The 12,550-nt window shown below is 46.7% G+C and overlaps 1 protein-coding gene across 1 annotated transcript; it reads left to right on the top strand.

The window, feature by feature from the left end:
• Nucleotides 1–6: 6 nt before the first annotated feature.
• Nucleotides 7–12,550, top strand: BCKDHA (branched chain keto acid dehydrogenase E1 subunit alpha). Its single transcript, XM_075836216.1, has 9 exons — nucleotides 7–241; nucleotides 5,575–5,751; nucleotides 6,337–6,423; nucleotides 6,587–6,695; nucleotides 6,773–6,934; nucleotides 8,757–8,963; nucleotides 9,480–9,621; nucleotides 9,705–9,876; nucleotides 12,015–12,550. Exons 1-9 carry the CDS (start codon nucleotides 173–175, stop codon nucleotides 12,183–12,185), a joined length of 1,296 nt encoding a protein of 431 aa, XP_075692331.1. The 5' UTR covers nucleotides 7–172; the 3' UTR covers nucleotides 12,186–12,550.

Genomic DNA, 12,550 nt, shown 5'->3' on the forward strand with positions numbered 1-12,550 from the left:
GGCCTGCACACTGCCGGTCACTATTGTGTCCGGGAGTGAAGGTGTTCTGTGTTCTCTACAGGAAGGAGGTTAAGTGCTAAGATGTTTGCAGAGGCCAGAAGCGAACACGGATCTCGAGTACTGACGGGGACCTGACGTGAAAACAGGCGAGAACCGGGCAGTCCGAGGAAAGATGGCGGCGCTGAGGACGTTGTTGAGGGTCCGAGCTGCAGCTGGATGGAGAGTAACCGGGGGGAGACAGGTGAGAAGATCCTCCGGCCCACCTCCTGTCACCATGATTAGGGGACAGCTGTACAGAAGCTCTGACAGGAGTTACTATTTATTGTATAGAGAGTGCGGCTGGTGTCATATACAGGTAGAGCATGTGCTGTATATAATATATATCATCTCCACACACTTTTTTTTGCAGAGAAAAATGTAAGAAAACGTATAAATCATTCGCTAAGTGCGACGTAAAACCCACGCACGCAATTTCAGAGGAGCCTTGATAAATATGGCGCTGCCATTCTTTAAACCAAAGAGTTAGGATAGGGCTACACAGTGACTTTAACCGCGACAAAGGTGGTGCGTCCAAAGATTGCAGCGTCGCACTGCGGACATCGCAGTAATGTAAGGGAACGTGGCCACGTCGTGACCCGCAAGTTGCTGCGACCATCACAAGAAATCCAAGTTTGTAAGTCCCAATGCGGCCACATTCACTTATGTACGTAGCGCAGCCATCTTTAAACGCAATGTCTGAGTTGCGGCCAACGTCACCGTGTAGCCCTTGCTTAAAACTGGCTTTTTCGTCCATAGCAACCAATCAGAGATCAGCTTACATATTTTTAACTGGTCTGGAAAAATTAAAGTAGCGCTGTGATTGGTTGTTAGGAATAGCAATGCCAGTTTTACTTTTAGGCCAGGACTCCAGCTAGACTTTTTGTAGCGCTACTGGTTGATTTTTAACTCTTGAGTGACAGCTGCAGTCCACAAGATTACCTGCAACTCAATGTATTCACGTGGACTGCAGCTGTAGCTCAATGTCAATCAGTAGCGCTACAAAAAATCTAAGGGTATGTGCGCACACACTAATTACGTCCGTAATTGACGGACGTATTTCGGCTGCAAGTCCCGGACCGAACACACTGCAGGGAGCCGGGCTCCTAGCATCATACTTATATACGATGCTAGGAGTCCCTGCCTCTCTGCAGGACAACTGTCCCGTACTGTAATCATGTTTTCAGTACGGGACAGTAGTTCCACGGAGAGGCAGGGACTCCTAGCGTCGTACATAAGTATGATGCTAGGAGCCCGGCTCCCTGCAGTGTGTTCGGTCCAGGACTTGCGGCCGAAATACGTCCGTCAATTACGGACGTAATTAGTGTGTGTGCACATACCCTAAGTGTAGCCCTGGCCTAAGAGAGTTTTGCTAAATCTGCCCCTTGTACTGAAGGGAAGCCTGTGCAGCTGGTCTAGGCTTTACTACCCCCCCCCCCTCTATTATCCAGACTTTACTACCCCCCCCCTCTATTTTCCAGACTTTACTACCCCCCCTCCCTCTATTTTCCAGACTTTACTACCCCCCCCCCTCCCTCTATTATCCAGACTTTACTACCCCCCCTCCCTCTATTATCCAGACTTTACTACCCCCCCTCTCCTTCTATTATCCAGACTTTACTACCCCCCCTCCCTCTATTATCCAGACTTTACTACCCCCCCCTCTATTATCCAGACTTTACTACCCCCCCTCCCTCTATTATCCAGACTTTACTACTCCCCCTCTATTATCCAGACTTTACTACCCCCCCCCCCTCTCTATTATCCAGACTTTACTACCCCCCCCTCTCTATTATCCAGACTTTACTACCCTCCCCTCTATAATCACCTTCTTTTTTTTTTTCAACCAAGGATCAGTTCACACGTGTAAATACTGCGGATTTTCCGCAACGGAATTCGTTGCGAAAAATCCGCAGCATAATAAAGTAGCAGCAAAGTAGATGAGATAGAACCAATCTCCTCCACACGCTGAGTAAATAATGAGCCAAAAAACGCTAAGAAATTGACCTGCGGTGCAGAATTTTAGTCCGCAGCCTGTCAATTGTATTTGTGTAAACTTTGCTTATTTGTTGCAGGTTTTCCCCATTGAGTCCACTGTGCAGTAAACCCCGCAACAAATAGCAGATGTCACGTTTATTGTGGTGGAATCGCAGCGATTCCGCCACAAAAAAACGCAATTCAGAAGAAAAAAAAATCTTATACTTACCCAGGTGTCTGTTTCTTTCTCCAGGCCGTTCTCCTGGGATGACGCTTCATCCCATGTGATCGCCGCTGCAGCGGTCTCCTGGGATAAAATGTCATGAATGCTCAGCAGTTTTATGCAGCGGACATTCCGGGCGAAAAACTGCACCAAAATTTGGTGCGGTTTTTCACCCAGAATTCCCTGCGGATACCAGATACCGTGGCCCGGTATTGGTCCGCAGCACGGTGGTTGGCGATCACTGCCCTATAATCATCTTCAAACTTGTAACTCTCTAGCTGTTGCAAAACTACAACTCCCAGCATGTCCTGATTAGTCTGCGGATGGAACTTGTAGTTTTGCAACAGCCGGAGAGCCCCAGATTTGGAGACCTCCGTATATCACACGGTCTTCAATTTATTTGCTGCCTGCAGGGACATGTATGGCTCTCCACAAATAAATATACAGTTTTCATACAGACCAGCACTACAAACCTGTACACAAAGTAGTGCAGGACGATGGCGGATACAGGGACAGATATACCATATGTGTAAATAATGTAACGCAGCCCGCTGCCATCTCGAAGGGGGTGTACAGGATTAGAAAAACATGGCCGCCTTCTTCTAGAAACAGCGCCACACTTGTCCATGGGTTGTATCTGGAACAATGTAAGTAAATGAGGCTGAGCTGCAATACCACACACAACCTGTAGAGGTGTGGCGCTGTTTTTGGAAGAAAGCAGCCATGTTTTTCTAATCCTGTATAACCCCTATAAGGAGATGTCTATGAGAGGGCATGCCATCGACTGCGCTAATGATTCCCATCCAGGGCTCGCTATGTGGCTGCCACGTTTGTATGGGCAGTGGTGTAGTAGTAACTACTCCATGGGCACTGCAGTGTGATTGGAACTCTTCTATGGCTACTACTTGCGATTGGCGCACTATTATATGTGATTCTTTGTGGCGGGCACATTGGTATGGGTAGTCCTATGTTTGTGTTATTTCCCTGATGGAACTACCATTTGCCCTTTAGGGTATGTTCACACGGCCAAATTACGGACGAAATTCGGGCGTTTTACGCCTGGAATTACGTCCGAAATTACGGCTTGAAAGCGTTGACAAACATCTGCCCATTGAAAGCAATGGGCTGACGTTTGTCTGTTCACACGAGGCGTATATTTACACGTCGCTGTCAAAAGACGGCGCGTAAATAGACACCCGCGTCAAAGAAGTGTCATGTCACTTCTTCAGACGTAAATGGAGCCGTTTTCCATGGACTCCATGGAAAACCAGCTCCAGTTACGTCCGTAATGGACGCGGCGTTCAAGCGCCTGCACATGCCGTTACGGCTGAAATGACGGGGCTGTTTTCTCCTGGAAACAGCCCCGTCATTTCGGCCGTTACGGACGCTGCCGTGTGAACATACACTTACTTCATGGGCCGGACAGTGGGGAAAGGCTACAAGGTGAGGGGCATTTGTTGCAGCATTTGCTCCACCGCTTGACTCTCCTATACTAACACATATATTGATCAGTTACACCCAGAGGTGGCAGTAAGGCTATGTTCACACCGTGAAAAATACCAGGCTGATTTCAAAAGAAAACATCCTCTGAATCCAGGACCTTTTGCAGCGTATTTACCAAGTGTTTTTTGAATTTCCTGGACCGAACACAGTTCAAGGAGCCGGGCCCCTAGCATCATAGTTATGTACGACGCTAGGGGCCACTGCCTCGCTGCGGGACTAACTGTCCTGACAGGAAGGATGCTCACCCCCACTCTCCCACATCTTACACCATTTTCTCACAAGCTCAGGAGTAGTGATGATGATGAGAGTCGTAGTGATTTGCCGCAGTAAAGGAATGTTAGTCGGACTGCGGGTGAGGATGGTTGTAATGAATTTGCCATGTTGTGGTGCGGCATATCTGCAGGGTGACATTGTGTACATACAGCTGCCGGCCTCCCGATCTCTACAAGGTCAGTGACTATAAGGAGGCTCGTCTGCAGAGCTCAGTCCTGATTGGCTGCTCACAGGGAGGTGTGGAGGCTGGAATTTCTTGATACCCCCTCCCCCGACCTCTATATACAATAACACCGCACATTGTCTGCGTGTCCCAGGAGCGATCACACGACACAACTGTGAGGTTTATTTACACCACCTATTGTGTTCATTTACATTTAGTTATAAGATTTCACTGATTAAATCATAAGACTGAGGGGGGGGGGGGGGGTAAGCGGCGACTTTTGTCAGTGGGCTGTTGGGGCGAGCATGGTGTCGTCTTATAGCCCATTGCAATGCGTTACATTTAGGGCTTATTTAGACGAACGGGATATACGTCCGTGCAACGCGCGTGATTTTCACACGCGTCGCACGGACCTATATTAGTCTATGGGGCCGTGCAGACATGTGTGTGATTTTTACGCAGCGTGAGTCCGCTGAAAAAAAGTCACGACATGTCCATTCTGTGTGCGTATTTCGCGCATCACGCACCCATTGAAGTCAATGGGTGAGTGAAAATCACGCGCACCACACGGAAGCACTTCCGTGGGACTAGTGTGATTCGCGCAACAGCTGTAAAACGATGAATGAAAACAGAAAAGCACCACGCGCTTTTCTGTTTACAAACATCCAAACGGAGTGTCATAATGATGGCGGTTGCGCGAAAATCACACGGAGCTGTTAAGTGCCTTTTGCGCGCGCAAAACGCAGCGTTTTTTGCGTGCGCAAAACGCACATGCTCGTGTGAATCCGGCCTTACGTGAGGGGTTGATCTTATACCGCTGCTGATGTGAGGAAGTGGACGGTGGAAATTTATCAGAAGGAAAGAGCCGCAGCCTTCAGCAGAGCGCTCTGCCCCTCCGTTATAGCAATTGGAGGGGGTCTCGTCACCTGGACCAATGTAAAGTTATGTCAAGGTTTTTAAGAAGTAAATGTAGCCTAAAGTGGTGCCCTAAAAAATACAGACGACTCATCCTGCAAAACAGACCTGGTGAAAAAAATAAAAAAAATATGGCTCCGGATTGCCGGGATTATCAGACGGTCACACTATAAGGGAACCTACTATAAGTGGTAAAGATCTTCAGGAGAAAAGTCCAAAAAATCCTAGACCTGTAGATCGATATGCGCCACTCCGACCCAGTTCTGTATGAGGAATGACCTCACCGCCATGTACAAATGAAGGGATTGGCTGCTGTGGGTGATATGACGAGTATTTCTATTAGACGGATTTGATCAGTAAGGACATGCACATATTCATATAGGACTCGGCCGTGTAGCTGCGCTATATATGTTATCCACTGACTGCGGGGTATGTCATGGTTGACACTTGTGATTGTGACTTTACCTCTGTTTCCATCTGGCAGGCGACCCGCGCCCGCAGCGAGTTCACGTCACTGGAGGAAAAGCCTCAGTTCCCTGGAGCCTCCGCCAACTTTGTGGATTCACTGGAGTTCATCGAGCCCAATGTCCTCTCCGGGATCCCCATCTACAGGGTGATGGACCGTCAGGGGCAGATTATCAACCCCAGTGAAGACCCCAATGTAAGGCCCATCATTTTTTTTTGCCCTGTTTGTAAGGTTTGTATAACTTCCAGTTATGTCCTGCGTGTTCTGACCTTTTATTATAAGATGTCTTATATTATAGTCATTTTACCTCTGGAGACATTTATTTTTTTTCTTTCTTGATTCAATGCAACAATATAAATCATCTTAAATAGTCTTGATCAAAAATCTCCTACCATTTCTATGCGTCTCCACGGTTACAGACCATAAACAAACCCGGAGTAGTCTGATCCTGCAGTCCTGTTATTCCCTCCTATCTGCCCCTACATACAGTCGGTATGTAGGATATAAACAAGATTTTACTTACTGACAGCAAACTGAGATCTTGAAAATGAAGAAGCATTGAGACAAAGCAGATTAGAAGGTTGCATAACTTTTATTATATAATTTTAAAAGGGCTTAACCCACAAATAGCCATAGGATAGGTCGTCATTGTTAACTTTTGGGATCTGACTGCTGGGACTCCAAATTCCTCTTCTTCCTCCAGCGGTGACTTGGTTTGGGCATAGAATATCGATCATATTTTTTTTTTTAGATTTATAGTATTTCTTTTTTTTCTTGCAGATCCCTAAGGTGGAAGTCCTAAAGTTTTACCACACGATGACGCTACTGAACACCATGGATAGAATCCTGTACGAGTCTCAGAGACAAGTAGGTGCATTAGTGTCTGCTCTTGTGTCGGGAGCGCGGCCAGTGTATCTCTTCTTGTGGTGGGGACAAACTACACCCAATGGCCTGCGCCCCCTGCAGTGGGTGTAGCAGACTCCACAAACCCACGGTGGTCTCAGAACTGATCGTTACGCTCCTCTCACAGGGAAGAATATCTTTCTACATGACAAATTACGGAGAGGAGGGGACACATGTGGGCAGCGCCGCCGCCCTTAAAGACACAGACCTTGTATTTGGGCAGTATCGGGAGGCAGGTAAGAGGCTGGGTATAAAAGGATTGTATAATATGTGGATGCTGTATGTGAGCGCCTAATGGCCTATGTTTTTTTAGGAGTCCTGATGTACAGGGGATATCCTCTTGATCTGTTCATGTCGCAGTGCTATGGTAATGCCTCAGATCCTGGCAAAGGACGACAGATGCCCGTACACTATGGCTGTAAAGATCTGAACTTCGTGACTATTTCCTCACCATTAGCAACACAGATACCACAAGGTGAATGTCGGTACAGTGCGACCATAAAACCCTTCCTCCAATCTCCCTTCTAGGTCTCGGTTATGATGTTGTGTTCCACATCACATCCACCTCTACTACACACAGCTTTGTCTCTACACGTCCGTTATCTTCTGCTTTACGGCTCTTTCTGTCATTTCTCTGGTGATCCCCCTGCGTTGGCTTTTGTCACACACGTGATGCATTTTGTCCTCTTGCTGCTATTCCTTTCTTTTTATATTGGGCCTTGTTCAGACAGGTTTATTGTCTCCGTATTTAAAGTGTAACTAAACTTTAATAATGACATGTCAGAAGTTTTGATTGGTGGGGGTCCGTGCATATTGACCCCTACCGATCGTTAAAACGAAGCGGCAGAAGCGCGCGGGTGAGCACTGTGCGGCTTAGTTGCTGATAGGCTTTCCTCGGAAAGCCGAGCGAGAGGTGTGCAGGTTCATAAACTTTCAATTGAGCCTGTACACTGCTACGAGGAAAGCCGATCAGAAACTAAGCGGCACAGCGCTCACCTGAGTTCTGCCGCTTCGTTTTAGCCATCGGTGGGGGTCTCTGTGCTTGGACCCCATCGATTATGAAATGATAAAAGTTTTTACATTTTGTTACATTTAACTGTCCATGTTCTGAATCGAATTTACAGCACTGTATCGATCAATCACCGAGAAACCTGCTCACAGAAACGAGCCATATTTACAAGGGGTTAAAAACCAGTTCCCAGCAGGATGCAACAACCCACAATGCTATATAAGGGGGGTTGCATAGGTGCAAAATACTGATGAGCAGCCACTCACACACCTATCATCCATGAGGCAGGGGCTGCTTAGTATTCGAATTGCACACAGAAGGCTTCTATAAGGTGCCAGTCACACAGTTACATGTAGTGCACCATATTCGTTATGCCCGTACTATAGGATCAGACGGGCTGCCCAGCACCTTCTAAGTGTACCACACACAGTACGGACTCCTCATTCTCCCCAACCTCAGGCCACAGTGTAACCTACAAAAATGATAAACATGAGATATTAGTTGATATTTTGGCCAAAATACTCAAGATGCCAACCCGCCTCATGGACCAGTCCCTACACTAACATTACAAGCAAATCTCAGACAATGGGATCAAATACAGGAGATGTGAGACAATGAGGACCCATTACGTGGGTTGTGAGCTCGTGTATTGTGTGGCCTTGTGATGTTGGAGTGAATGGGGTGTCAGTACTGTGTGTGGTACACTTAGAAGGTGCTCAGCAGCCCACCCAATCTAATCGTATGGCTGTCTAGCCAGCAGGGGGCACTACATGTAACCGTGTGACTGGCGCCCTATCTGTGTGTAATTGTAATACTAAGCAGCCACCCGCTCATGGATGATAGGAGTGTAAGTGGAGGCTTATCAGTATTTTGCATCTGTGTTACCTCCCCCATATAGCATTGTGGCTTGTCTGCATCCTGCTGGGAACTGGTTTTTAACCTAACACTTGTATCAGTAAGGGTCCATTCACATGATGCAGTTGAAGTGTGGCTAGAACCGCCTTGAAAAACCGCATCCGTTTTTACTGCGATATGGTGCGTTTTTTTTTTTTAATGCGGTTGCGTTTTTTAATCAAAAAACGCTCCAGATCTTGGTAAAAAAAAATACTTTTTCCTGTGATTTTTCACTAATGATCTAGTAGAATAGTGGGGGTCCCGTTGTTACATCTGGAATATGGGCAGTTGGACTGGCATTATAATAAGGTTCCTGTTACTCCTGTGCTGGCTGCAGCATATTGGGCTGAACTTCATTGTTTATTATATAATAACCACCATCTTGTTTTCTTAGCGGTTGGTGCGGCCTATGCCATGAAACGAGAAAATGCGGACCGTGCCGTCATCTGCTATTTTGGTGAAGGCGCTGCAAGTGAAGGAGATGCCCACGCTGCTTTTAACTTTTCCGCCACATTGGAGTGTCCGGTGCTTTTCTTCTGCAGGAACAACGGATACGCCATATCTACCCCTACCTCTGAGCAGTACCGTGGGGATGGCATTGGTGAGTGTGACATAACGTTGCATGGTAATGTTAAGGAGATTCTGTCACCAGTTCATCACTTCCCGATCTCCTACCTAATCTAATAGGCGCTTTAACGCTGATAACTCCTGTGATTTTTGTTTAAAAATTATTTTATTATTTCTGAAGTTATGTTCTTTTTTTTATAGTTCTGCTGATTTTCTCTTAATGGCCAATCGGGCGTTTTTGTTTTTTTTTCTCTTTTCACCATGTGGGCGTTGTATAGAAAACTGTGTGACGCCGACCAATCAGCGTCATACACTTCTCTTCAATCCAGCCCAGCGTGATCTCTGCTAGAATCGCGAGATCACGCGGTGACATCACTTACTCCCGCAGGTACTTCACCAGAGGGACAGACCAGGCATCGCCTCCAGCCGTGCCAGGACGATTCTCCTCCTCTGCTTGATAATTGTGTCTTCGCTTTGGTGCTTTAAAATGACATGTAATGGACAAGACCACGATAAAGTTGTAAAAGTTCTGGTTTCTCTGTTCTTACAGCTGCCCGGGGCCCTGGATACGGAATAATGTCAATCCGAGTTGATGGTAATGACGTCTTTGCCGTGTATAATGCTGTCAAAGAGGCAAGACGAAGAGCAGTGGCAGAGAACCAGCCTTTCCTCATAGAAGCCATGACATACAGGTAACCTAGTGCTATAGTCAATGTATGGGGAGCTCTTGTCTACTTTACATAAAGCTTAATAAGTATCAATATGATTATTGTAGGATCGGACACCACAGCACCAGCGATGACAGCTCTGCCTATCGCTCTGTAGATGAGGTCAATTACTGGGACAAACAGGACCATCCTATTTCTCGACTTCGTCACTACATGTTGCATAAAGGCTGGTGGGACGAGGAGCAGGAGAAAATATGGAGGAAGAAGTCACGGAAAATGGTGAGACTTAATACCTTTGCTACGATTTAGTGCTGCACAGCTCTTTCCCAGTTATTCCTTGTGGTTTCAGGATCCATTTACCTGATCCATACTGAACACCTGGAGATGCTTATAGCAAAGTTCATGGGTTTGTACTTCCCAAAATAATACCCATCCCCATTATGTCACTTGACTGTTTGGTACAGACGTCCCATGTGCATGAAAATGCATTGTGGATGGAAAAACTCTGCTGACGAAAGTGAGTGCTCATCTGTGTGTACATTAATACACCTGGGAATATCCTATTTTATGTTCGGACACATTCCGTACCCCATCGAGGTGCGGTACCCATCACTATCAGATACTTATGCCATAACCCGTGAATATGCCATAAATGTCTGAGATGAGAATAACCCTTTAATGAACACTGGACAAAACTGAAACTCTGTTATTCCTGGGTGCAGAGGATTCAAAGCAGAAGAGAATCCTTTGTCATGTATCACTGCTCAGTCCTTGTATTAAAGAGAACCTTTCACCTGCCCATGCGTGAGCCGCTGAGTGCAGCATGTAATGGGCAGGGCTGCACAAACCCTGGGGCACTTTACATATTTTCCCTACCCTCCTTGCCATTCTATTTGGCGCCCGATATTTAAATAACCCCCGTAACGGTCAAATGGGGCGTGTAATGGCAAGGGGGTGTGTTACTATGTGACACTATCCAATCAGCTACAGGCAGAGCTGGAGAGAGGAGAGTGTGTGCACGCGCAGCTCGGAGCTATGTGTGCGGACGCTCTCACTCACTCTTCAGCTCTCGGCAGACCAGGACAAGAGAGATCGCAGTCTTGTCCTTGTCTGCCGAGAGCTGAAGAGTGAGAGCGTCCGCGCACATAGCTCCGAGCTGCGCACGCACACGCTCTCCTCTCTCCAGCGCTTGTGGCACTGTCCGTAGCTGATTGGACTGTGTCACAGCCATAGTAACATGCCCCCATGCCATTCAGGGGGTTATTTAAATATCGGGCGCCAAATAGAACGGCACTGATATCTAAGCAACAGAGGAGGGTAGGGAAAAATGTAAAGTGTCCCAGGGTTTGTGCAGTCCTGCCCATTACATGCTGCACATGTATGGGCAGGTGAAAGGTTCTCTTTCATTTTGGCCAGTGCGTTGCTATAAAGGAGACCAAGTGTGCCTGCTGGGTCAGCACTCCAAGGAGCCATTTCACCTAGTTTTTCTGTAACTTAGAGGGGTTGTACAGGATTAGAAAACACATGGCTGCTTTCCTCAGGTTGTGTGGTATTGCAGCTCTGTCACGCTCACTTTAATGTAGAGAAACTGCAATACCACACACAGCCCATTGATAAGTGTGGCGCTGTTTCTGGAAGAAAGCAGCCATGTTTTTTGTAGTCCAGTAATTGTTTTAAAGCTGTTGTTAATTACTTCTGCAGCAGCTGCTACTGATAAAGGGTCCGTCAGCTTGTAAAACCCCCCTGTAGTCAAAAGTGTATTTGGGTGTTCAGAAAAAATTTCAATCAGGGACACCTACTGGTGCAAGCGATTCCACGCCGTCGCCGTTCAGCTGAATGTCAGCTACATTAAAAGCAATGTACACCTTTTGAATAAATAAATATAATATATTTTTTAAATGAAAGTGCATCAATGTGTTTGGTGCAACGTTGTAAGTACTTTTTATTAAAAATTATTTTTACTTTTTGAGATGCAGCTGCTTTGTATCCTGTATACAGAGCAGCTGTATAGTGCACTGAGACCTAAATCTATCAGGTCAGCGGGACGGACGGACTCCGTGTCGGCAGGATTCACCTGTTATCGATCACTCGATCCACGCAGGACACACAGACACTGAACCAATCGCTGCCGCTGACCTGATGGATTTAGATCTCAGCGCAAGATACAGCTGCTCTGTATACAGGATACTAAGCAGCTGTATCTCAATCATTTTCAAAGGTGTACGTAGCCATTAATGTGACACAGAGTGAAGCTGGACTGCTGACTTATCAATGTTTCTAAGCACTAATAGACCCTCTTTGAAGAGGTCCGGCAAGGTGTCGGATTCCCTTTTAAGAAATGAGAGCGGGAAGAATAAGGACTCTGGGCTTATGGCAGGAGCTGTGAATGTGGGTGACGGGGTCTGTTTCTTCCGCAGGTTATGGAAGCCTTTGAAGAGGCAGAGCGTAAACGCAAGCCCAGTATCAAACACATGTTCACAGATGTCTACTCGGAGATGCCACCACATCTGAAGAAGCAGGAGGAGTCTCTGCAGAAACATCTAAAAGTTTACGGGGAACATTACCCCATGGACAACTTTGAACAATGACCTCAGCCCTGTGCGGCCGATCCATGGCTGTAAAAACGCTGTTACCCCAGGATTCCTGTTACAGGCAGCGCCACACTCCAGCGGTGAATCCTCCTCAGGCTGCTCATTCCGCCTTTTTATTTTTAGGGAATACATTTCTGATTTCTGCGGGGTCTGTAAATAATAGGGAGAGGGAAGTTTTAAAACGAGGAAAGATCTGGAGCTCCTGGACGGTGCCTGAGAGCGGTTTGTGTCTGTGGCATAGTAAGAAATAACAAGTCGCATTATGTAACTTATTCTAGAAGACGAGAACACTAGCTCGAACGAACGGTGGAGGAACTGTACGACATTGCAGTGAATAAAGGTCTCATGGTTTTGGGCATCAA

This window comes from Rhinoderma darwinii, chromosome 8 (assembly GCF_050947455.1).
Source record: "Rhinoderma darwinii isolate aRhiDar2 chromosome 8, aRhiDar2.hap1, whole genome shotgun sequence".
In the NCBI taxonomy this organism is placed as follows: Eukaryota; Metazoa; Chordata; class Amphibia; order Anura; family Rhinodermatidae; genus Rhinoderma; species Rhinoderma darwinii.

What these genes read in the sequence shown, in the direction of transcription:
- BCKDHA (XM_075836216.1), top strand. Translation starts at nt 173, where the DNA reads ATGGCGGCGCTGAGGACGTTGTTGAGGGTCCGAGCTGCAGCTGGATGG. An exon ending in TGGGCAGTATCGGGAGGCAG is followed by an intron (nt 6,696 to 6,772) that starts GTAAGAGGCTGG and finishes ATGTTTTTTTAG; the next exon opens with GAGTCCTGATGTACAGGGGA. An exon ending in ATAGAAGCCATGACATACAG is followed by an intron (nt 9,622 to 9,704) that starts GTAACCTAGTGC and finishes TGATTATTGTAG; the next exon opens with GATCGGACACCACAGCACCA.